Source organism: Sarcophilus harrisii, chromosome 6, assembly GCF_902635505.1.
Source record: "Sarcophilus harrisii chromosome 6, mSarHar1.11, whole genome shotgun sequence".
Taxonomy (NCBI): domain Eukaryota; kingdom Metazoa; phylum Chordata; class Mammalia; order Dasyuromorphia; family Dasyuridae; genus Sarcophilus; species Sarcophilus harrisii.
Window position 1 is genome coordinate 243,687,496 of NC_045431.1, and position 24,670 is coordinate 243,712,165.

At 55.2% G+C, this 24,670-nt stretch overlaps 2 protein-coding genes across 3 annotated transcripts; both read right to left on the bottom strand.

Moving 5' to 3' along the window:
* Nucleotides 1-14,176: 14,176 nt before the first annotated feature.
* POLR2G (RNA polymerase II subunit G) lies at nucleotides 14,177-17,293 on the bottom strand. The gene is made up of 8 exons (XM_003774046.4): nucleotides 17,179-17,293; nucleotides 16,966-17,075; nucleotides 15,444-15,603; nucleotides 15,298-15,348; nucleotides 15,141-15,206; nucleotides 14,806-14,877; nucleotides 14,583-14,616; nucleotides 14,177-14,428 (listed from the first exon to the last, which is right to left on the bottom strand). The coding sequence occupies exons 1-8, from the start codon at nucleotides 17,188-17,190 to the stop codon at nucleotides 14,415-14,417; spliced, it is 519 nt and encodes a 172-aa protein (XP_003774094.1). The 5' UTR covers nucleotides 17,191-17,293; the 3' UTR covers nucleotides 14,177-14,414.
* A 683-nt stretch (nucleotides 17,294-17,976) lies between these two features.
* On the bottom strand, nucleotides 17,977-24,482 carry LOC100917624 (phospholipase D4). 2 transcript variants are annotated; one of them, XM_031941885.1, is made up of 8 exons: nucleotides 23,978-24,482; nucleotides 23,718-23,832; nucleotides 23,510-23,637; nucleotides 23,197-23,397; nucleotides 20,872-21,011; nucleotides 20,485-20,650; nucleotides 18,873-18,972; nucleotides 17,977-18,557 (listed from the first exon to the last, which is right to left on the bottom strand). In XM_031941885.1, exons 2-8 carry the CDS (start codon nucleotides 23,767-23,769, stop codon nucleotides 18,358-18,360), a joined length of 987 nt encoding a protein of 328 aa, XP_031797745.1. In that variant the 5' UTR covers nucleotides 23,770-23,832; nucleotides 23,978-24,482; the 3' UTR covers nucleotides 17,977-18,357. The 2 variants fall into 2 exon arrangements, with proteins under 2 accessions (XP_031797745.1, XP_031797744.1); XM_031941884.1 differs by having other exon boundaries at nucleotides 23,718-24,482.
* Nucleotides 24,483-24,670: the final 188 nt, after the last annotated feature.

Genomic DNA, 24,670 nt, shown 5'->3' on the forward strand with positions numbered 1-24,670 from the left:
ATTTGGGGAGTTTGGAAGTTGGGGTATGAGGGGGAAATGTGGGGTTTGGGATCTAGATTAGTTGGAGTTGTTGGAGCGTGTTGATTGAGGTGATTTCACACTGCTTCCCCGTTCTGCCGGACTTTGCCAAGAAAACCCAAATTAGTTCCCGAGAGCTAATAGATGAATTTTTATTTGAGAGAGGTTTTGTTTTTAGTTTTTTAAATTTTTTGGGCCTTTGAAGTCAAGTTGATTTTTTCTCTGTTTTTTTTTTTTTAAGGGATCTTGGGGAGGGGGAAAGATGTTTGGAAATTGAATAAATAAAAATTTAAGAGATGAAAAAGATGGTTTTGGGCCCCTTGGTTTCTGAGTTGGGTTTTTCAACCACTTTGAGTTGAGTTGGATTACAGGTTTCCAAGGGTCAAAATTTCCCTGCAGCCCCTTTCCCTTAAAGAGGTAGGGAAGGACAAAGAGATACAGAACCCTACCTCACCCACCCCGTTGAGGACTCATTGGGGGAACCCTCAAGCCCATTGCACTGGTGCCAGGATCGACAGCCCGGGAGGTTTGAGGTTAGTGCCGGGCCCGTTTGCAGAGGGGGCCAGGGGTTAGACCCCCCCCCTTCCTTTCTAGTTCTGATGGGGAAGGGGAAAGGGTGGTATTGTGAGGGGCCCATTTCCCGGAAGCCACGGGCACCCTAGCTGGATGCTCCCTCCGTTTCCCTGCCCTGGCACACTGTGCCCAGGGAGATTTCTGGGCCGTTTTCCTTCCTTATTCTGATTTAGGGCAGCCCCTGAGGTCCCTCCTGGTCCCCAGAAGACAGCGAGGACCCAGGCCGGACTTCGGTTTTACCCTCAGATGTGGCCCCCAAGAAATTCAATTTCTACAGATGCCATCTGCGCACAAGGGAAGGAGTCCGGACTTGATATAGAGCCCCGGGGCGAGCCCGGCCTCAGCCATACTGGTCCCTACAGGTGGAAGAGTCCTTCCGATCTGCTGCTGACTGACCTTTTGGGGAGCCCCTGGGGGGCACAGACCTGGAGTAACTCCAGGAAAGGAGGCTCCGCCCACGCAGGAACCCTTTCCCTTCCCTTCCCTTCCCTTCCCTCCCGCCTGGGATCGGGCTCAAGGCTGGGACCCCCACCCGCCCCCCGCCTCCCTCCAGACCAAACTCCCAGCCGGCTCGGGGTCCCCGGGACCCCCCGACGCACCCTCGGGCTGCTGGGCCCGGGCAGTGGGCAAAGGCCTGGGCTAGGCTCGATCCGTTGCTCCCGGCGGCGGATCAGAAGCGGCCGCTCCTAGAATCCCCATTTTACAAGCAGAGACGGAGGCGGGGGTGAAGGAAGGGGCGTGCCCGAGTCCCAGGCTGAATTCGAACTCAGTTCTTGCAAACTCCCGGTAAGGGGCTCGGGGTAGTGGCGCCCCCTGGCGGCCACTCGAGAGTCCCTCCAACTGCGGGGACCTCAGTTTCCCGACCAGTAAAATAAGAGACGAGAAGATGACGACCTCTGAGATCCCGCCCAACGCTCAAGCTGAGCCTATGAAAGGCATCGGCCTCTGACCCCAGGGCGAGGAGGCGGGGCCAGGAGAAGTCAGGATGCCCACGGCCTGGGGGGCCCCCGGCTTTGGGGGGGGTGAAATGGGGAGACCCCTGGACCGACGGGGTTCGGAGACCCCGCGTGGAGCGCGGCGCGGCCCGCGGCGGGACTTACCCGAGGTTGGCGGCGGCGGCGGCGGCGGCGGCGGCGGCAACTCCAGCTCCGGCTCCCTTGCCCGGTCTCAATTCCCTCGCACTGAGGCTGACCCCGCCTTCTCCCGACTCCCGACCAATCCGCGAACGTAGTTCGAAACCCCGCCCAGACCATGGGTCACGTGGACAGACACTGGGGGAGCCATGATGTCGGGAGGCGTCACGTGACGCCAGCCCCTTAAAGGAGCCCTGGCGTTTTCCTCCCGCCTCTGCCTTCGGGCCTCCTTGTGCTCCCCGGAGTTCGTCCAGCCCCCCTCCCTCCTCCATCCGCCCGCATCTGGGAGCACTTTTCGGCCTGCTGTCCCCATCGCTTGCCCTTTCCCATCCCGGGAGCTGCCCTTCAGTCCCGTGCGATGCAGCGGGACATTTACTCAGTTCCCATTGTCTGCCAGGCCCGCTCAGCGCCGGGGACTCGCGTCCCGGAGGAGGGAGGAGCGCGTGCGCACAAACGCGAAGCGCCACAGGCGGGACACGGGGAATAATCAGCCCCGGTTAAGGCCTGGAGGCTTCGTGTAGAAAGGGGGGGGGTTGGCCCGTGACGGAGCCGGGGACGGAGAGCTTGTTCCAGGCCTGGGAGAGGGAGCGGGGTCACTGCCTCCGGAGAACGGGCCGCCTGAGGGGGCGGGGGCGCGGCGCCCGGTGTCAGGGCCTGTGCTCCGGGGGGGCGGGGAGCGACCGACCAGGTCTTTTAGGGAAGTTCCTTTGAAGGCCGGAGCACACCCCCCCACACACCTCCACCTCAGTGACTGCGGCAGCAATGGGGGGCGGGGCTGAGGGTCTCCCCCAGGGGGCAGATGCTCCGTGGTCCCACCCTCGGGGAGGTCTCCAATCAGAAATTATGTCAAACCCCTGTGAATGGGACTGATTGGATGTTTTCTCAGTTTGACACTAAGGCACATGATCCCTGTCCCAGAGCCGGAAGAGGAAGTCTCTTTTTAAGTGACTCACCCAGGGTCACACAGCTGGGAAGCGTTAAGTGGCTGAGGCCGGATTTGAACTCGGGTCCTCCTGACTTCAGGGCTGCTCTGTCCTCTGCGCCCCCTAGCGGCCCCAAGATGAGGTCTTGTAATAGTCTCTAAAATGTAATCTCTGGGAGCAGGTTTTCTTGGGGTCTCTGGAGGCGGCCTTCGTTTCAGTTCCGAGTAATGACCCGAATGCAGCCAGGAGTGGAGGCCAAATCCTTTCTTGTCTCCTTCACTTGGGGCCCGGCTCATTTTTCTCAGAGGCTTCTGGAGCCGGTTCCGAGAGCTTGAGCTCCCGCCTGCCTTCTCTGGCTTCTGAATCTCCTCCACTGAATCCTGGCTGAGGCTCCCAGAGCTTCTAGTGCTTGTCCTTCTGGCCCCGGGAACTCCTCCTTACACTGAGTCCAAACCAATCATTCTATGGCTAGGAAACCTTTATTCGTCCGTTCCACTTACTTAGGGCCTTGCAAGAATCCTAACAAGGTCGGAACCCTGGGCTGCCGCTAAGGATGTGCCCCTGAGGAGGGGAGCCCGAAACTCTCTCTCTGACTTGAGGGGGGCCATGAGGTAGAAACTCCTTGAAGGAGAAAGTCTCCTTGAATCCTCCCATCTGCAAAAGACCCGTCCCAGGGAATCGCGACAAGCGGTTTCACCCCCATTGATAACACGCACCGATTCCGCCCTCTATGGAGTCGAAGATTCTCTATTCTGATTTCAACTCAAAGTGCCCCGGCCTCAGCCAAAGTTTCAATTAAAAAAAGAGGCAAATGGGCTCAGTTCCTTTCAGAGGGCCGCAGCAGGACTCACGCCAGGCCAAGGGACCTCCCTTGGCCTGGCTGCCCGCAAGGGACTCTCTGCCACTGAAAAAACCTCTTTTCAGCCTTAACCTACCTCTCTGAATCTCTCCCTCACACATTTCCCTAACAGGACCTTACTTGCCCCTCTTTACCTCTCTGTGGGGATTTCTCTGCTAGACATATTTAACATGTATAGGACTGCCTGCCATCTAAGGGAGGGCGTGGAGGGAGGGAAGGGAAAAGTTGGAACAGAAGTGAGTGCCAGGGATAATGTAAAAAAATTACCCAGGCATATGTTCTGTCAATAAAAAGTTATAATAATAAAAAAAAGAAAGAAAGAAAGAAAAAGAAGTACAAACAACAACAAAGGAAGAGGGAGTGAGGAGAAATGTAGAGGATCTTTAAATGTCAAATAAGGAAAAAGTCCTTAACTGGTTTCTGGTTTCTCAGTCAAGCAAGAGGCAAAGGCGTTTGCCATGAGAGGAAAGGGAGGGAAGGCCTGAATTGTTCTTGGTTTGAGAAAAGAAAGTTTTAGAAATGTGCTACAAGGCTAAAAGGGACTCGGGAGTATATGAAGTTTGTTTCTAGTTCTCCAAATGAGAGGGGGATGCATCCAAAGACAGTCCCTGGCACTGAATGGAGAGTCCACCCTTATGGAATCAAAAATGAGCCTTTTCTTTCCCATCCTGAAGTACGAGGCACCCCCCTCCTCACCTCACTGGCTGACGACAAAGGTCACAGACTTCCTGGTCCGCCTAGCATATGTTCCTCAGTTCCTCCCCATATTATCCGAGGACAAAAAAATGGCGGAAAATTCCTCCTTTGGGGAGTTCATATTAACTAACTCATTAAACGGGCATACTCGGGGCTTGCACTTACCTTTCACCCCCTTCTTGACCTGGTACAAGGAACCATTGTTTTGTACAAGGAACTTGGTCAGTCCTTTCTCTAAGTCTTCATCCTTGTGTGGAACATATGGAAATCCTGTTGGAAGCAGGATTGTCGAGGTTGCTCCCAGCATGGAGCTCTTACAGTACCGTGGGATAAGAATCCATCGGAGAACTAAAATGTGTTCAGCAGAGGCCCCAGTTATTTGTGAAGTGGGAAAAGGCTACCAGGAGAGGGAACATGAAACAGATTTGGGAGCATAATTGTAAAGGATATTATATTTTTAAAAAATAGAATAAGATTTGGTTATGATTCATTCAACCTGAAGACACCCACCACAGGTTACAAAGATCTTTGATTTTATTTTACGGGAAAATAACCTCAGGGGCTCAAGCCAACACAACTAAGCAAGGGGGTCACACCGATGGGGCCCAGAAAGGTGCCTGGAGAGAACCTGGGCCTTGACAAACTGTTCCCTGGGGCAGGAGGCCAGGAGGCTCTGACGGAGCAGTTTAATCCAATGGTCCCGGTCTGTGTGGGGTAATCCAGTCGGAGATCCCAGTCATGGCAAGTCTCTCAGGCTCAGTTTTCCCTATAGATCAGCATGTGACTCTGCCTTGGGGGCTGAACACCTCTGGATCACGCCCCATGGCACTCCGCCCCTCTTGGGGTCTTTCCTAAATGGGATAAACTGAGTGAAGACCTCTCACAAGAATGCGGCCTCCACCTAGGCCCTGATTGGGACTTGAGACTTTACAATGACAAGCTGAGTTATGACTCAACAATTATCTTAGATAAACATTTTCCTCCAGTCTCCACACATACCCTCTTTTTCCCCTGAGATAATGGGGGTTAAGTGACTTGCCCAGGGTCACACAGCCAGGAAGTGTTAAGTGTTTAGGTCACATTTGAATTCAGCTCCTCCTGACTAGGGCTGGTGCGTTATCCCCTGCGCCCCCTAGCTGCCCCCCACATATACACACACACCTTTTCATCAGCACTTAAGTAGTTAGGACAGTAAAGAGTGTGTTAATGACTAGGATTCTTTGTTTCTGGGCTCTGGTCAATTAGAACTCCCTACCAGCAGGGAAAGGGGGGAGGGGGGCGGCGTCTGGTTAGGGTCTGTATAATCTTGTATTCTGCAGTTTGCACTTTGTGCTCCTCAAGAGGTTATGAAGAAGCTTTGGGGAAGGTGGAGGAGGAGCGTTAGGGGGGAGTTTGCCAGAATAATCCTGGGATGGACGTCCTCGGTTCTTATGTGGGTAAGAGACCCTTTCTGGCAAGAAAACAGGAGGGAGGTGACAGCTATTCCCCGGGGAGGGGAGGGGGGAGCTAGTACAAATGGGGGGCATCCAGGGCGGGGATGGTGACATTCAGAATGGGGCCTTTGCCCATAATGTTACACTGGGGGCCGCCTGAGGCACAGCCAGCAATCCCGAATGCCCCCGGGGTTCCCTGACCAGACTAAAGACGAAGGAGTTAGCTCCCCACTGGCCCGGCCACAGAGCGACAGAGCTGGAAAGAAAGTACCAGGAACAAGCTGGCAGCCTAGGAGTGTGGTTCCACCTGGAAAAAGTGGGAAATAACAAGAAAGAAATAAAGAAGGGGAGAGGGAGGGAGAGAAGGAGGGAGGGAGGGAAGGGAGGAAGGGAGGGAGGAAGGGAGGAAGGGAGGAAGGGAGGAAGGGAGGAAGGGAGGAAGGGAGGAAGGGAGGAAGGAAGGAAGGAAGGAAGGGAGGAAGGAAGGAAGGGAGGAAGGGAGGAAGGAAGGAGAGAAAGAGAAAGAGAAAGAAAGAAAGAAAGGAGGGAGGGAGGGGGAGAGAAAGACAGACAGAGAGAGTTAATCTTAAGGGCCTCAGCCACCTTTTGGGTTATTTGGGTTATACCCAGTGAAGGCTGGGCTCTGCCAAGAGCTGGCGGCTGGAAGATGTTCCCGCTGGTTTGTCTCTGGGACTGGAAGCCGGCCTGAGGGCATCTGACACCAGCCAGGAGGAGAACGAGAGCACCCCCTTTCCCCCCATCTGGGGAAGTAGAGGTGCCGTGGTCAGGGGTAAACAGGCTGGGGCAGCCGGACCCACGAGCCTGTTTCCCGGCGTATGTTCTGCTGTCAGAGGCCCCTTTCTTTCCCTATAGCCCCTGAGCATGCAAATGTGAAAGCATATTTGGAGTCGGTGTAGACGTTCACTCCCATTCCTTTCCCCAAGTGTAAAACACTGAGAGGGCCGCTAGGGGGCGCAGTGGCTAAAGCACCTGAAGTCAGGAGCACCTGAGTTCGAATCTGACCTCAGACACTTAACACTTCCTGGCTGTGTGACCCTGGGCAAGTCACTTACCCCAATTGTCTCAGCAATAAACAAAACAAAAATGAAAAACAACCTATAAAGTTTTCAACTATGAAGCAATTGCATCCGATACAGCGGTTAGCATTGGTACAGCCTGTTCTGTGCCAAGTACTTCTGCGGTCCTGTGATCATCACAACACCTATCATTTCTCCTGACAAATCAGAAAACCGGCAGAGAGAAAAATTGCCACCAATCTCATAGCTAATACATATCCGCAATTGAGACAGAATGGTCTCTTACCAAGTGCAGAGGCGGACCGGCTTTCTGGGTGCTGCCGGGTACCCCAAATCTTCCTGGAACCAGCTGGGGTGCCCGGATGTCGCTTTGACGGTAGTTTCAGGTGCCAGGGCTCAGGGAACGTCGCCTGTGGAGCCTGACCCCCCACTCCATCCCATCCCCCCAGCTGGGTGGGGGAGTTATGTGGGCCAGGTTGTGTGGGGTCCCCATGGGCCGCCTCCCCTATGTCTCCGGGTGAGCAGAATTTGAATTTTACTCTCGGAGATGAGGGGGCTTAGCAAACAGAGGGCCTTGGGCCGGCAATCCCCACAACTGAGAAACACTCAGGGCCACGTCGGAGAGTGCAGTGGAGAGGGTGCTTTCCCAGCAAAGCAGACGGGGGACTTCGGGCAAGACAGGAATCAAGGCAGGGTTAGCGCAAAGGTGCTAATTACCTGGTTTGGGTTTTTTTTCCTTTCAGAACGGAAACTAGCCCCGATGTTTCAGGATATTTTTTTTTTTGCAATCTTATTACTCGCCAAACTTCTCAATTTTTGAGAATTTGCCAAGATGTTTTGCTCTTAAAACTCTGGAGAATCAGGAAAGATGGGATTTTAGTTTTAATTAGCTAACTTTTTGGTGTAACCCCAAGCGTGGCCAGAGCTGAAGTCCACAGGAAAAAAGTTAGGTTTTTTAAGAAAATTTCCCAGCATTCTAAGTCCAGCATAGAAGGTTTTGGTTTTCTTTCTCTTGCTTTTAAATCTTTCCAGGTAACAAAATGTAGCTCACGGAACAAACATGACACAGACATTCTGCAGAGACACAGACAGTCAAAATGACATGAAAGACACTGACCCATCTTTGCCAAAAGCCATCCAATAGCACTTTATGTCTCGGCTGGCGTCCCAGAGAAGGTGAAAGGGCACCAAGGTTCCCTAGGAACTTTGCTGAAAATTGCAAGAATTTCCCAGTGTGGATTCCCTATTCAAGGAAAACTTGCTGAGTGTGGAGCTCATGACGACCCAGACAAGTCTTCTCCCAGGGGGTTGGGGTGTTCCCCTGGAGGATTGTGGGGAAAAAAGTGAGGGGCTTACCTTGACAATCAAGCCAGACTCCAAGTGGTAAAATTGGGAAGGGGACCCCAAAAGTTTGGGGTCATAGACCGGTGTTGGGAGGTCTCCTAAAGGAATCTGCAGGCTTAAACCCACTCCAAGTCAAGGGGCAAAGTTTATTGTAATTGTGACGCCATTACACAGCGGGCTGGGTTTCTAAAAGAAATTAGCAAAGAAAAGAAGCAAGGAGACACATTTATCCAGCTCTCTGTCACTAATGGGCTAATTCTATGGCTCATAGGTAGGAAGGAGGAGTGGTCGCCAGAATCAGGTTCGCACTGACCAAGATCAGCACCGTTGTCTCAGGAGTTTGGGCCCGGACCATCATGAGGGCAGAAGCTGTCTGACAGTCGGAATCAGACGGATTGCGGTTCTCAGACTGGGAGTGTGGGAAGTCCCTGAGGCAGATGCCAAAGCCAAAAGATTTAGGATCGCTGATTTATTGTTAGAATAGAAGCCCCCCTAGAATCAGGGGACCCCAAAACCATATCCCATCATACATATCTCTTCATTTTGTCTGTATCTCTTCTTACCTTTCGCCAAAGACAATGGTCATTGTGAATCTTCACGTGACCAAACCCCAACATTTGATGCTTTTCCTAAAGTACGTTACTCGGTGCCCTCTCGGCCCCCTCGATGCCAAATGAGTGATGTGATCTATGCCATGGGGTGTGTCTCAGTTGGCAGCAGGCACCAAAAGTTGGGGTTTGGTCGTGTGAAGACTCACAATGAGCATTGTCTTTGGCAAAAGTTAGATTTATTTAGGGGAGAGTCACCGACAAAATGAAGGGATACATAGATACTGGGAAGGGTAAATATGAAAGAGTGAGAGAGCATGCAAGGACAAGTTCCTCAGTGGAACTCAGAATTTCCCAGGAGAAGGGGAGGCCCCCACAAGGTGGGGGCTTGCAAGCTAAATCCTGAAAGGGACTCAATGCCCTAAAAGAGCTAGTTAGCTGTAAGAGGGAGAAGTGGGGCTGGGAAGCATAGTGGGGTTATACCACATGGTATGGGGAAGGGGAAAGGGAAAGCTGTCCCGGGAGTGCCGTGCTGGGCTGGTCCAAAGGAAGGCAGTTGCCAGGGGGTGGTGGCCCAAAGCAGATTTTACAGGGAAAATTTAACCTCAAGGCCATACCGGGGAGCTCATGGCAAGGTGAGACTGCTCCAGACCTCTACAGAGGAGGGGTCTCAGGGGTGTGACCTAACTTGGATTTCAGAGTGGCCAACCTGCCCAGAAGGGGGACCCAGGAGCTAAACTGATCTCTACCAGAACTTTCCCCCTGCTTGCCTCAGGGACCAAGTCTAACTTCTCTTGGTCCAAAATATTAGGACTTCATCAGGAGCACCTTAACTTGGGGGGGGAGGCACAATAGGTAAAGTCTCAGGGGAGCAGAAGCAGGATCTAGGTGAAATCCACCTGGCTGCAGGGTCCCACACCAGTCTAAACATGCCAAAAAGATCTCAAAGGTTGTTTTAAAAAATGCTAACTAGATAGTCTCAGAGCTTGGAGTTCTAGACAAAGGGAAATGGAATTGATAGAGTTTGGCCCTCACGCTATCAACAATGGAAGCTGATTAAAAGTTCCAGTCCCTCATTATTTCATACAAACAGGACAATCTGGGAATAACTGAGATCCCAAGATTGGTGTTTTAGCAATTCTGAGAATAAGCCAGTCCAGAGTACCCATCACCTGGGTCCTTCTGCTGCCTTTAGTAGCCCACAAGTGGGAAAAGGCAACTGGAGAAGACGTGGGTAAGCCAGGGGTGAAGTTTATTTTTTTTTTAAAGCTTTTTATTTTCAAAACATAATTGGATAATTATATCCAATGGATAATTTTTCAACATTGACCCTTGCATAGCCTCATGTTTCAGATTTTCCCTTCCTTCCCCTTACCCCCTCCCCGGATGGCAAGCAATCCAATACATGTTAAAAATATGTTAAATTCAGTATGTATAAACATATTTATACAATTCTCTTGTTGTACAAGAAAAATCAGATCAAAAAATAAAGGAAAAATATGAGAAAGAAAACAAAATGTAAGCAAACAACAATAAAAAGAGTGAAAATGCTATGTTGTGATCCACACTCGGCTCCCACAGTCTCTCTCTCGGTGTAGGTGGCTCTCTTTGTCATAAGATCATTGGAACTGGCATCAGTCATCTCATTGTTGGAACCATCAGAATTGATCATCGAATAATCTTTTTTGTGCATAATGATCTCCTGCTTCCGCTCCTTTCACTTAGCATCAGTTCATGTCAGTCTCTCCAGGCCTTTCTGAAATCATCCTGTTGATCATTTCTTACCGAACAATAATATTCCATAATACTCATATAACATAGCTTATTCAGCCATTCTCCAACTGATGGGCATCCACTAAGTTTCCAGTTTCTCGCCACTATGAAAAGGGCTGCCACAAACATTTTTGCACATATGGGTCCCTTTCCCTCCTTTAATACCTCTTTAGAATATAAGCCCAGTAGAAACACTGCTGGATCAAAGGGTTTGCACATTTTGATAACTTTTTGAGCAGTTCCAAATCTCTCTCCAGAACGGCTGGATGTAGTCACAATTCCACTAACAATGTATCAGTGTCCCAGTTTTCTCACACCAAGGGGTGAAGCTTCGGAAAGAATAAGTCTCAGCAGGAACAAGAGGGAAGGGGCTCCTGACCTGAAGATAGCGTTTTGGAAATGACATCCGAGATTAGATCTCAGATTAGAATCTGAGATTTATAAATTAAAATAAAACAATACTTAAATCCTTGCCCAGAAGTTTACTATGACTTTAACTTTAGGTTGCTGATCAAAGTAGCCAACATGCGGACTCTCACTGGTATTGTAGAATATGGGAACACCAACATCCTACAGATGTGGTTTAGGAGACAATTGGTCTATTCTCATAAAAATGACTCATTTGAATCACTGTGATTTGAAATATCTCATCCTGCAAGTCCTTGACGTTCTATGATGATAGAACAGGTATTTTAGATGGCACCATGGCTGGCTGGAGTTGTCACACTAATATTGCTGAATAGAATTGGTTTTTCTCTTTCCACTTGATAAATGCTCTGTTCATAAGTTATAACTTTTGTGTAAAATCCTACAGGCCAGTTGCAGTTAGATGGTACCTTAGTTAGGAGATCCTGAGGTTTTAAAGATCTGAATGTGTGTGTGTGTAATTATTGTCTTTTTTTTTACATTACCTAATTTTCCACTTTATCCCTCTGCCCTTCCCAGCCAAAGAGCCAACCCTCAGCTAGTATCCCTTTAAAAAAATTTTACTCCGACTTGAACACCAATAAAGTACATTTTGATACATACAGTGGAATACAAAAAGAAGTTTCTGTATGAAACCCGGAACCTCTATTTCATAATGCTACCTTTGGAAAAAACACATCAATTCTACAATTCATTTCTCAACGGATGTATTAACTTGCATTCTCTTCCAAATGTCCTTCACTTTTCTTTTGTGAATTTCAATCTCCCCTTTTATTTTCAGAATTTTAAACTTGGTACTTAATTGGGGGTTTTAATTTCTGTTTTCATTTTAATTGCACGCCTAATTCCATCGATCTTCTCTATTTTATGGAAGTACCTAGAGAAATAAAACTTCCTCTAAGAATTCTTTTGTGAATTTTAAAAAATGTTACGACTCTCTCCTCTTAGCATCCCCGTAGCTAAGTCCGTCCCTTCCTCCCACTGTAGCCCCTCCATCATCAAGTAAAATATTCCCGGCAGCCGCCTCTTTGAATGGACGTCCATATCACTCTGGACCTTGTGTCTGTGTCTTCTGTGTTGAGAGATGCTTCTCCCAGCTCCTCTGGAGACCCAGATAACTGGGCAGCACACCGAGCCGAGTCGGATTCAAATCTTCTTTGCTATGGCTGGCATTGTAGCAATTGTTCTGGTTCTGGCAGTTCCAACAACCCCAGATTTTCTGATTTCTTATAACCCGATAGGATATTCATTCATACGGCTTGCTTGGTCCGGCCAATCCCCCTTGTCTAAAGCACCCGTTACAGTCCAGTTTTCTTTCCTTCCTTCTTCAGGCCCATCTTCAGGATCAGGACATTTTCCCCTTGTGATTATTCTCTTCCCAGTAGTCTCCTCTCTAATGCCTCCGTCCTCCCACTTGTTTCTTAGATGAATTTGGTATCTAGACTAAATTTACCTGCAAGAGGTTCATCTGATACCCACTCACTGTTATGTCTTCTCACTGCTCCCCAACTAAAGCAGTGAATCTTCGGAGTGAATCCCTTCCTTTACTCTCCCTTTCTTTTCTCTCCTCAGACCTTTAGAATAAAACCATTCTTGACTCAAAATCTGTCTTTCTTAGGCCACGAATATGAGTAAATGTAACTGAATGAAGTGAGCGGAAGGAACCAAGAGAACATCGTACACGGCAAAAAATTATACAATGATCAATTCTGACAGACGTGGTTCTTGGTATTCCTCTGCTCTTGGTGACTTGGGCCAGTCCCAATGGAGAGAGCCATGGGCATCCAGATAGAGGACTGTGGGGACCGAGTGTGGATCAGAGCAGAGTATTTTCATTTTTTTGTTGTCGTTGGCTTGCATTTTGTTTTCTCTCACTTTTTTTTCTTTAGATCTGCTTTTTCTTGTGCAGCATGATAATTGTGGAAATAAGTATAGGAAAATTGCACATTTAGTATATATTAGATTACTTGCTGTTTAAGGAAAGAGGTGGGGGGAAGAGAGGGAGAAAAAAATTTTGAAACACAAGCTTTTGCAAGGGAATGTTGAAAACTATGCATGTTTTGAAAATAAAAAGCCATGATTCGTCTTTCTTATTGAATTCTCACAAAATCCTTTGAAAGATGGTAAGGTTCTAATAGGAGGCCAACAGTTCCAAAGACATCCAAAAAACAAAAAGGACCCACTGTGTTATACAAACGTATCAACTGCAGCTCCTTTTGTAGAAGCAAAAACTGGGGAATTGAGGCGACGCCCTTCTATTGGGTCAAAGCTAAACCAAGCAAGGCAAATGAATGGGCGTGGCTGAATCACCAAGAGGGATGCTGAACAGGCAGAGGTGATGGAGGGAATCATTTAAGAGAAACTCAGGAAGATTTGTATGGACTTGTGCGATGCCGTGAACAGACCCAAGCGAATAATTAATGCAACAGGAATTTAGAAGAACTTAAGGGATGTCTTGACCAATGAGCCAAGTGGAACGAGCGAAGGTACCACCAGTACTGAGACTGAAAGGCAAGGTAGACAAAGAACTAGAAGATGGAAGGAGTGAGGGAGGAAAGGACTGAATCAAAGCGGGGAAGTCTGTTGCCTTTGAGATAAGCGTTGCAGAAGGCGCCCGGACGGTCTGCTAGAGGTAGGATGAGCCTTCGATGTGAGAGGATCAAGGGAAATGGGGGAGAGGAAATCGGGTTGGGGGAGATGGTACAGGCTGGGGTCGGAGGGTTGATATGACCGGTGTGACCAGGTGTATGGGGAACACCACTCCTGTTCCCTCAAAAGACAGCAAGAGACAGGAGGTCAAAGGTGGGAGGGAGGGTGGCCCTTCTTTGCCTGGGCCTTCTCCTTGGCCCATCTGGGATTCTGGGCAGGCAGGATGCAGTGCTGGTGTGAACATCACCCTGGAGAAGGTGGAAGATGTCTGGCCAGGGCCCATGTTGCCCTTCTACAGGGACATGCTGTACCCAGCCAGAGACAGAAGGCCTGGAGTGCTGGGACCCTGAGCTCTGGCTTCTTACCTGAGAAAGGCTGATAATAAGATCGGACGAGAGCAGGGAACCAGGGAGTCTGCCTCTGACTTACCCTGAACTTGTAGTCCACTAAGGCCACCAGATCATCTTCAGAACTGCCTGTCCCCGCCTCCCCCAGCTTGTACTGGAAAGGGGACGTGAATTTATCACAACTAAACATGATCTGATTCAGTCCAAGAGTCAAGCCCGCCAAGACATCCTGGGATCCTGGCTCTGCCGTTGGCAGCTTGGCTGCCTCTCCTGGCTCTGTCACCTGCAGATTTCCAAGTATCCCCAGCCTCCCTAGTATCCCCGATCACTGGGGGTCACGGCCCCAGAGAGAACTTCCTACGAGAGGGGGCAGGAAGGACAGCATGAGACAGCACAAGAGAACAACGACCGAGAGAATCCACAGAATTTGACAACGTTTATTAAGTGCCCGTTACCACCTGGGGTGACGGGCGCTGGACTGCCCTAAGAACCAAGAGCCCTTATCTAAGTCAGAAAAGGCAGGGGTCTACCAGAGAAAGGAACCTTGTTCCCCGAGGCCTCCAGAGAGCGGCAGGGCCCAGCCTGGGGGACGCCGAGAGCCGGCCTCCACGCCTTGCCGAAGACCACAATTAAACAAGGAAGAGCACGTCTCCGTTCAGCTCACGAGACCTGGGACAAGTAACACACAAACAGAAAATGAGAACCGTCCCAGAGCGGCAGGGAAGCCCCGCTGATGGCAGCCGGGCAGCCCGGGCTAGCCGGCCCGCCTCCTGCCCATCCCCAACCCAACCACAGCAGGAGAAAGGCACCGGGGAGGCCTTACCCAGGTAGTCGTCCATCAGGGAGCCGATTGCGAACTACAGGAGGCGAGAAAAGGAAGGAGATCAGAACGACTAAAGCTCAGCCCTCCCCCTCCCCCCACCCAGGACTCCGGGAACCTCAGGCCCCTTCCTCCAGTGAGCTGGGCCAAGCTACGGCCTGGGCCACTGTGGATGACCAGGAGCTCCCTGGGAACATGGACCAGGCCTGGCCAGGAAACAACTCACAATGTCGTTCTTATCCACCCGGGTTCCCACAATCTTCAGGCGGATTTCGTCGTCCTGCTGAATCACGATGTCCTGGGGAAGGAAAGGCACAGATAGGAGTCTGAATCACGGAGGGGAAGGGGTTGTGTGTGTGTGTATGGGGGTGCTCATGCGTGTATAGACTGTAGGGGAGGTGTGTGTGTAGGGGTCATGTGTGCTTGTGTAGGGTTGTGGGGCACTTTGTGTGTGTGTGCACGTGCTTTACCTCCAAGCCCTCCGCCCCCCCAATCAGGGCCCCTTGCATGGGCTGTATCCCAGCAGCCCCCTTCCGGGGCCTCTCTCTTCCCCCTGCTCACCTCATCCACTGTTTTGTAGCACGGAGGGTTAGAGTTGGGATCAAATTCCATCTCGGAGGGGATGGACTGGAAAGGAAACGAGAGTGGGCAGACACAGGTCACAGCCGTGCCCCGGGCCCAAACCTTCTCCTCAGCCCCCCCAGGCCTTCACACTCACATGGCGAGAGATGAAGCAAGACATGGGTCCAATCTCGGTGAAGAGCCCCACCTACGGCGAGGAACGGCCAAAATGAAGGGTCCCAAGCGGGGCCCAAGCCCACCGGCCCCCGGCGCCTCCCTCCCCGGCTCGGCTGGAGGGCTCACCTTGTTGACCTGGGTAACCACAGCATCCACGACCTCCCCCTTGAAGGGGCGGAAGACGATAGCTTTGTATTTGACGGGGTACAGCACAAACCCTCGCCCAGGCTGGATCACCCCGGCCCCGATGTTGTCGATGGTCGTGACGGCGATCACAAAACCGTATCTGGGGGGGGGGAAGCGAGGACAGGGTTGGGGACGGAGGCAGGGGACTATCTAAAGTGTAATGACGGGAAAACAAAGCTGGGGAGGCCGGCGGCTGCAGAGCCGAGGGTGCGAGGCCCTGGGCCGCTTTCTGCTGCTCTCCTAGAGCCCGGAGACGTCCGGACTCAGAGCGGCGCGGAGGCCCGGCCTGCGACATCACGCTGCAAATCCTCCTAAGAGATAAAGCGCCGAACTCTTTGGTGCGAATGTAACCACAGAGAGGGGAGGATGAGAGAGACGGTCTGGGTAACCACAAATGACAAGGATAAGCCACAAGTCCACAAGCAGGACCTGGACCTAACAGGTAACGCCCCCGGCTCCTGCCAGGTTGCAAGCCCAGGCCCGGGGACATGGGGGGCAGGCTGTGAATCCAGATCAGGGCACTGGGGGGGGGGGGGGGTTCCCCTCCAGTCCTCCAGCTCCTTCTCGGTGGTTAAAGGTGAAAGCAGTGGGGGAGGAGCTCCACCAACCCCCAAGTCCCGCTGAAGTTGTCTGGCCCTGTCATGAGCAAGGCCTGGGGGGGGGGGGGCAACTCATGTTTAATTTGGGGAGAAAGGGGACCACCCCTGCTCTACTCACACTGCTCTACTTTGTCCCGGAAGCAGGAGAAAGCTCAATTCCAACCCCCCTTTAACCACTCTCCGCTAAGGGGCGGTGAGAAAGCTCAATTCCAACCCCCCTTTAACCATTCTCCGCTAAGGGGCGGTGGGGGGGCGGGGCGGTGGGGGGGCAAAGCGGCCTGGCGTCTCCCTGGGTGTGCGCCCCCTTCTGCCTTGGTGGCCCCTCCCCCTCCCGTGTCTTCCCCAAGAACCCCAGGGGCAGTCCCGGCTCCCCCCACTCACCCCCTCCCCCCATCACATCACAGGCAACCTTTAAGATCCAAGGCTCCCCGAGGGCAGCCCCCCTTCCCCCCACCCCGGCCAGGAGGCTCCAGGAAAGGGGGAGGGGTCTCAGGCTCAGGATTGGCTCCGCTGACAGAACAGGAAGCTCGGGCAGGCGCCCGGCCCAGGTCTTTCCCGGTTCTAGGCCGGGCGCTGCCTTCCTGCTCAGAGGTGCAGGATCCCATCAGCCGCGACAGAGCCAAAGGCCACCCCCCCCCCCCACGCACCCCCCTGACGCACCCCGAGCCTCGGTTCCCCGCCTGTCCAAGGGGCGAAGCCCCGGCACCCTGCGCACGCGCAGAAGGCGCCTGCCTAGCCCAGGCCCCGAGGGAGCCTCACGGGGGGTTCCTGACGTGCCCCCGCTTCTGGGCCTTCAGGCTTCCTCTCCGGGGCCTCCTCACTGTCAGCGGGGGTTTCCAGGCCCCCCGGCGCCCCTCACTCACTTGCCCGTGCACGTGCCCTCCACCTCGGTGAAGAGCTTCTGCTTGACCGTGTTGAGCAGGTTCGGGCCGAAGTACCGCGGGTGTAACAGGATCTCATGCTCCAGGGAGATCTGTGGGGACCGTGCGGTGGGCCCGGGCTCGTGGCGCCCACGCCCCCCAGCTTCCCGGCCCCGGATCCCCCCCTCGCCCCCTCCCCCACTCCGCGGCGCTCACGTGGTAAAACATCTTCTCCGGGACCGGAGGGCGGGAGGAGTTAACTCCACAGCCCAGAATCCGTGGGACCGACCGGAAGCGCCCGAGCTTCCGGCGTAACGAGACCCGCCTCCCGCAGCGTGTCCGCCCCTCCTGGCTCCGCCCACAACCTCACGACTTTTCTTACTCTTGGGTCACCTGATTGGCTAAAGGACATCTTGGTTCCACCCTTTCTCCGGGCGCTTCCCCGCCCTCCCCCTCCCCCCCCACGCAATCGAGGGTCTCTATAAGGGCTCCTCAGGGTGACTCCGCCCCCTATCCTCGCCTCCCGCCCATTCTGCCGCAGCCTATTGGCTCCTGCGCCAATCGGGCCCCCTCCAGGCCCCCCATAAGGCGGGGCCACGGCGCAGGGCTTAGCCAATCTGGACTCGCCTCGGCTTCCCTTTCAGGCTGCCGATTGGTTCGTTTCAGACCCAGCCCCCGCCCCCGCCCCCGAACCGTGCACGTGCTGGATTGTTTTGGGCGATTATATGGGCTTCTGTGGAGAAGTGGGCCTAAAGAAACCCGGCCGATGGGCGGGGCGGGGCGGGGCGCTGTTAGGCCCGTCCTCCAGTCCCCAGGCCCAGAGGCCCGTTCTGAAAACTTGGGTGCCTCCCTCTCACTTTCGGGATCAAATCTAAGAGCTTCTCAGCCGTCTCCCAGGACCCCCGCCGTCTCCCGGACCCCCCGCCGTCTCCCAGGACCCCCGCCGTCTCCCAGGACCCCCCGCCGTCTCCCAGGACCCCCCCAGGAGAAGGAAAAAAACTTCGATCACAAACACGCCGTTAAGCAAGAGTTTTCATTATTGGCCAAGTGCAAGTGTTTCCATGTCCACCTCGGTCCGTCAGCGCGCCTCCCCAGGATTCTGCGCGGCTCACGGCCGAGTTAGCCCCCGGGGGAGGCTGCGCCCGGCACTGCCGCTCCCCTCTCCCCCTCCCCTTTCCCAGTGTCCTTTCCCACCCCAGAGCCAGCTGGGAGCGCCCCATGCCTCCGCATCCGCCCCGCCGCGCGTCCTCTTCATTGACCGAAAGGTAGCTGTCGCTTTCCCAGCTTGGGGGGGGTGGCGGGCCGCCCTGCTCGGGCTGTCTGTCCGCGCCTCCCTCCCCCCCCCACGGTTCCAGGCTAAAAGAAGGCTGGCCGAGCCCGGAGGCGGAGCCCCCGCTAGCCGCCCCCTTGTGGGCCCGGGGCAGCGCAGGGAGGGCGGGGGCTCAGGGGCAGCGCGTAGGGAGAGGTCCAGTCTCGCTCAAAGACGGCCAGAAGCTGTCTCTGCACGGGGAGCAGCCGGGCCCCCCGGGGCCGCATGATCACCAGCGCCACGCCCGTGGTGCGGAGGAAGTAATCGTGGGACCAGTTGGAGGTACCTGCGGGGGCAGAGAGGGGCGGGGCAGAGAGGGGGCGGGGCAGAGAGGGGGCGGGGCAGAGAGGGGGCGGGGCAGAGAGGGGGCGGGGCAGAGAGGGGGCGGGGCAGAGAGGGGGCGGGGCAGAGAGGGGGCGGGGCAGAGAGGGGGCTGAGGCCCGTGGAGCGGCCGGGCCGGGCTCCCGCCCACCTGCGCTGGAGGAGCGTCCCCACCCCCAGCCTCGGCCAGCGGGCTCCCGGGCCCCGGCACTGCCCAGCACCCCCCAGCACCCCCCAGGACCCTAGGCCCCGGCACGCGGGCAGCGCCCTCCCGACTCACCGATGTAGGCGGCCTGGTCAGTGACCATGTACTTGTTGTGGTTCATCCGCGCAAAAGGGATCTGCCCCTGGTCCCCGCTCACGGGCACCGCAAACAGCTTCTGCGGGGAAGGGGGAACGCGGTGTAGAGATGCCCGGCTTTCTGGGCGCCCCGGGGACTCTTCCCCATTCTCTCCGGTGCCTCCGGTCAGGTTTTCCGGACCCTCCACCGTGCGCCAGCCCCGCAGCCCTCACAGTCTGGCACACAGCAAGCGCTTCATCGATGCTTGTGGCCCGGCTGTTCCATCACCCCCCCTCAGTGCTTGTGCCTCCACCGTGAGGTCACCTTGCACTTGCTCTGTGCAGTTCCTCTAATAGAAAGGAAACTCCCTCCAGCTGGCCCTTTTCCCCTGAGGCAGTCCGGGTTAAGTGACTGGCCCAGGGTCACAGCCAGGAAGGGTTCTGTGTCTGAGATCGGATTTGGACTCGGGTCCTCCTGACGCGGGGGCTGGGGCTCTGACCACCGCACCCTGGGGCTGCCCCGCTGGCACTGCTTCTCCATCGCTCTGGGCACAGCCAGCGCGCGGGCACGCCGCAGCCCTGGGTTTTCGGCCGATATAAGGGACGCTCTTTCTGGAGACCCCGTTGTACAAAGGGAGCTCCAAAGCGCCTCGGAGCCCTCCCTATTGAATTGGCACCAGCCTCCTGAAGGAGCCGAGCCAGGGCTTTCCATCTTGGGGGGGGGGGAGAAGGTCCAGATGGATTTCCTCAGTGCCGGGCCCACCACTTGTGGAAATCCATTCCCGATTCAGATCGGGGCAGCTCCTTCACCAAGCACGAGGAGGGCTTCCTGGGGCCAGAAGAGGGAACTTCTCCCCCGTTCTTGCTCCCCTAAAACCCAGGCCACTCTCCCAGAGTTTCACGTTCTGGGTTCCTACGCCACAAATAGTAAGTGCTTAATAGATGCTGGTTGAAACTTGGAGTAGCTTTAGAGCTGTGATCGGTGCAGAGATAAACCAACAGCCTAAAGATGAAGGAGACTATGGACGGAACATGCAGAAGGAGACCTGCCAGTCCATGGACAACGTAGGAATTCATTGGGCTGAACTGCTGTGCAGGCCGAGGGTTTACTCCCGCTCTGTGCCTCAGTTGCCAGAACAAGTCCCCCGTTCTCTTCCCCAGTCCCACTGAATCTCCCCGAGGCAGGGACTGCCTTTGCCTTTCTGTATCCCCAGTGCTTTTTTTTTTTCCCCTCCCCCAGTTGTTTTCAGTCTGGCCCAACTCTCCCCATGACACCCCCGTGGGATTTTCTTGGCAGGTTCTGGGGTGATCTGCCCTGTCCTTTTCCAGCTCATTTGACAGATGGGGAAACTAAGGCAAACAGGGTGAAGGGACTCGCCAGGGTCACACAGCCAGGAAGTGTCTGAGGCTGCATTTGAATTCAGGAGAGTCTTCCCCACTCCAGGCCTGGCCCTTTGCCCACTGCTGAGCCCCAGAGCTTCCCAGCTGGGACACACTGGGCTTTTATTGGACTGCCTGGCCTTGAAACTCATTTACTGGCTAAGTGAGCCCCTTCCTCCCGGGGTTTGGGGGGGCTGACAAGACCACAAAGTGCTTCTGTAAAGGAAACTCACCACGTGGAGAGGGCAGGACAGAGGCGGCTGGGCCAGGATGCTCAGGGCCTCCAGGAAGATGAACATATTAGGATCCGAGTGCCGCGAGCAGCTGATCAGCAGCTGGATGGGAAGCCGCTGGTCACAGGCCGCGGCCCGCAGGGCAGAGTCCAGCTCCGGCCAGAACCTGGGAGGGACATGGGGTCGTCACTGGAGGTCTCAGGAGAAGCCTCTAACCCAGGAGCTCCCAGACCCCTCCAGTCCAAGGACAAAGGCACAAAGGCGTGCTTTCTGGGGGTGGCAGAGGAGCAATGACGGGGCAGAGGCCCCAGCAGGCTCAGGACGGACCCAGATCTCAGTCCAGGGAGGCCCATGTGAAAAGGGCGGCTCCAGGCCCAGTATCCTCACCTCTTGGGCTGACAAAACATGCACTGAGGCATCAGATCCATGACGGAGACCTTGATGAACTTGCGAGCCTGGCTTATGGTGCTGAGGATGGCCTGGAGGTCCGACGTGCGGCCAGGGGCACACAGGGCTGGGGGGGAGCTCTGTGGCCACAAAGGTTGAGTATAGCATGTGAGCTCATAGGATAGAGCAAGGACAGGACAGGAGGAGAGCAAGGACAGGACAGGAGGAGAGCAAGGACAGGACAGGAGGAGAGCAAGGACAGGACAGGAGGAGAGCAAGGACAGGACAGGAGGAGTGGGGAGGAGAGCAAGGACAGGACAGGAGGAGTGGGGAGGAGAGAAAGCTAGGGCAATGGGGGGCAGCACTAGGAGCCAGCATGCTCCAGATTCCCATGGCCGCCTGACTGCACCCCCTTTACTCGGGGACGCCTCCTCCATGAGGTACTAGCCTCAGGTGCCTGCAAGGTGTTTGGCACCGGCCCCCAGATCATTCCCTGCCCCCCTTCCATGCTTGCCCTCATAGTAAAAGATTCCATATATACTGCTCTCCTTCCTCAAACAAGCCAGATCCCCAGATGGTCCACAGTCAAAACACCCCCATCTTCCCCTTTCCCTGCCGGTGCCCCCCAAGCCCATCCTACCTAGGTTCTCTGGCCCCCTTTCCCGGCCTCAGCCCTCCAGGGATCCTTGCCAGAGCCTCTCCCTTCTGATCCCTTTCCAGCCCCTAACCTTGGACAAGGGCAGCTACCCTGCTTCCCACTTTCCCCCTGAAGCTGCAGGCGAGGCAGAGGAAGGGCCCGGGCAGAACCTGCAGTCTCTCTGGGGCCCCTGGTGATGCCCCGGCTGGCCAACACCCTGCCCACATTGGCTTTTCACATTCTGCCTGGGACACTTGTTAGCTGTGTGGTCCTGGATAAGTCATTGACCCTCCCAGCTTCAGTCTCCCCATCTGTAAAATCGCCTGCCCCACAGGCTTGTTCTGAAGGTCTGTTATAAAAGTATTTTGTAAACCCTGAAGCGTTCTCTCGAGGCTGTTGCTAATTCTTCCCTCCACAGCTGGCTGGCCCAAGGTAGCCCTCGTTTCCGCCCCCCCCCCCAATTATTCTCCCAGCTCTCCCCTCTCCATCCCTCCCTCTCTAGTGCTACCAAACTGACCACTCCCTCACTGCTGGCCCCCCATGGCTGTCTGGAGGAGATGCCGGCTCCTCTGCTGGTTCCTGCTGAGGCTGATTAGCTGGGGATTCCCCCACAACTCTGTGCTCCAGCCCAGGGGCCTAGCGCAGGAGACAAAGTCTAGCTTCTGGGCATTTGCTCTGGCTGATCCAGCTGCCCTGAGCGCTCCCCTTCCTCACCTGCCTCTTGGCCCTCTCAGAGGCCTTTTTCTCCTTCTCCTGGCGGGCAGAAATGGGAATGACTGAGGCCTCTGAGAAGCCACAGATGTTGGTGGCAAGAGGGAAGGAGGATGAGAAGAACACGGGGGGGGGGGGGGGGGGTGGATGGAAGAAGAGGGGACAACTGTGTGAAGGGGTCCTGCAGAGCTGACCCACTCCCTGAGGCAAGAGGGCAGGGCCCCGGATGGGGTCAGTTCAGCCACAGGCTCTTCCCCCCCCCCCCATAAGCCCGCCTGCCGGTGTCCAAACCCCAAGGAAATCTGGCCTCTGGGCCTGCCCACAGCCTGCGCCATCTTTGCAGACTCCCTGGTGGGTTAGCCCATCAGGCTGCTGCTCTGCTCAGGTCTCTCCTTGTTACAGGTAACTTTTGGGGGGATTAAACTCCTCTATGGACTTAGCAGGGCAGCCAATCAGTGCGGAGCCGACTAATGGCCCACTCCCTCTCTCCTGGCTACTTGGGAGCTCCACTAAGGGACTTGCCTCTCCCTTATTAACTGTTAAAACCCCCTTCCCCGACTCCTTTTGTGCTCTCCCAAACCCGTTTCATCTCGACCACTCCTGGGGCCTATTTTACGACTTCATTTGGTCTAAAACCTCTTGTTGTCAATAAAGGTACTTGTGGCCAAGCGAGGGCCCCGGCGGCTTCTGCACCTGTACCTTGCCCTTAGTGTCTAGTATCATAACTGGAATCTCTACTCCGACCTCACCATATTCCTTTTGTTGCCTCGACCCCGGGGGGCCTCCGAGGCCTTGGGGTCCAACCCCTTGTTCTACAGATGAAAAACCTGAGGCCTGTGGAGAGGCAGTGACCTGCCCAGGATGCCCCAGGTATAAGTACGGGAGGGGTTCCCAGAGCTCACTGGGGTGCCTCCGTCAATGACCGCAGGGAGAACCGGCCTCCCAGTATGATTGGGGGGGGGGGGCAGGGGTCTCACCGAGAGGTACACATCAGCTGGGTGACCATCCAGGTGCAGGCGGATGGGCTTCTGGAGGCTGGAGCCAGCAGAGAAGCGAGGGGGCCAGGCGGTGGGCAGGACAGCCCCGGGCCCTCCGAGGGCCTGGTAGGTGTCGAAGATGGAGAGCAGGTCTTGGGCTACAGGGCTGCAGTTGTATAGGACGGCTCCTAGCTCCTTGATCTGAATGGGAGATGGGGGGCACTGTGCCCGAGGCCTCCTGACCGGCCTTGCCTCCCCCTCCCCTTCTTGCCATCCCCTTCCAATTCTCCTGGTCCCTTCTTGCCGCCCCTACCTGGGCGAGAGCCCGCCAATCCGCATTGGCGCTGCCCACGTAGATATCCCGGCCATCCACCACCCAGAACTTCGAGTGGACGATGCCTCCGGTCAGCCGTTCCATGTGCACTGGGGTCACCTTGGCTCCTGCACAAAGGGGAGGGGGTAGGTCAGCCACTGCGGTTTCTCTGCCCCCTTCTCCAGGGCCGGCTCCTCCCCTGGCTCACCGTGCCTGCCCAGCTCATCCGCGTCCATGTCCGAGGGCTGGGGACTATTCATGGCAACGTGTAACCGAACCCCTCGGCCGGGCAGGGACAGCAGGCGATCCAGGATCTCCTGGCCCTGTAGCCCGGGACAGAGGGGAATTCAGTGTGGTGCCGAGAGCCAGGCCTCCCGGAGCGTGCCCAGGGCTCCTGCCCGTCGCGCAGCCTCGTCTCACACCCAGCTGGGCCGCAGCCCTCCAAGCCTCCCAGGGCCCTCCTCTCACCAGGGACAGCCGCCCCCATCACAGTTCCAGGCAGCCATGGGCCTCCTCCCAGGAGCCCCCGCCACAGGGACGAGCCTCCAAACCCGGGTCAGAGGAGTTCCTGGCCAGGCCCGGACTCCGAGCCACACAGGCTGCTGGGAGAGCTGCCACAGCAAGCCATGGGCATGGGTGCCCATCAGGGCAGGCCCTGTGGGGGGGGCTGCCAAGGTGAGCACCAGGCACGTGATCTACAGCATCCCCCAGAGTGGCGCCTGCAGTAGAAAGGAAGAAACCGGGGAGAGCCAGAGGCAGCTCTGGTAGAGGAGAGGGCGAAGGCAATGGGCAATGGAGACAGTTGGCAGCCCCTGGTCCTCCCGAGGGCAAGAGTTAGAGGGAGCATCCTCATTGCTCAGGAAGGAGGGGCCCAAAATGGCGGGGAGGGGAAGGCAGCCTGATGCTCCTGTCCTGGCGCATAGGAGAGGGAGGGGGGGAAAAGGGGAGAAGAAGGGGGGAGAGAGAAAGGGAGGGGGGAGAGAGAAAGGGAGGGGGGAGAGAGAGAAAAGAAACAAGAACTTATGTAGTACGTACTATGTGCCAGGCACAAATGCTTCATTTAGTGCCCACAACACCTCTCAGAGGTGGGGCTGTTACTATGTTAAGTCAGGCAGAGTGAAATTCCCTCCTCCCTCCCTTTCCCCTTCCCTCCTTCCTCTC

Bases quoted from the DNA above. Each gene is read 5' to 3' on its own strand.
- LOC100917624 (XM_031941885.1), bottom strand. From the start codon at position 23,769: ATGAATAGTCCCCAGCCCTCGGACATGGACGCGGATGAGCTGGGCAGG. The intron at 23,398-23,509 runs GTAGGGGCGGCA...TCTCCCATTCAG, and splicing joins ATTGGCGGGCTCTCGCCCAG to ATCAAGGAGCTAGGAGCCGT. The intron at 20,651-20,871 runs GTGAGGATACTG...TGTCCCTCCCAG, and splicing joins ATGTTTTGTCAGCCCAAGAG to GTTCTGGCCGGAGCTGGACT.
- POLR2G (XM_003774046.4), bottom strand. The intron at 15,349-15,443 runs GTGAGCCCTCCA...TCCTCGCCGTAG, and splicing joins TGGTTACCCAGGTCAACAAG to GTGGGGCTCTTCACCGAGAT. The intron at 14,878-15,140 runs GTGAGCAGGGGG...TTCCTTCCCCAG, and splicing joins GCTACAAAACAGTGGATGAG to GACATCGTGATTCAGCAGGA.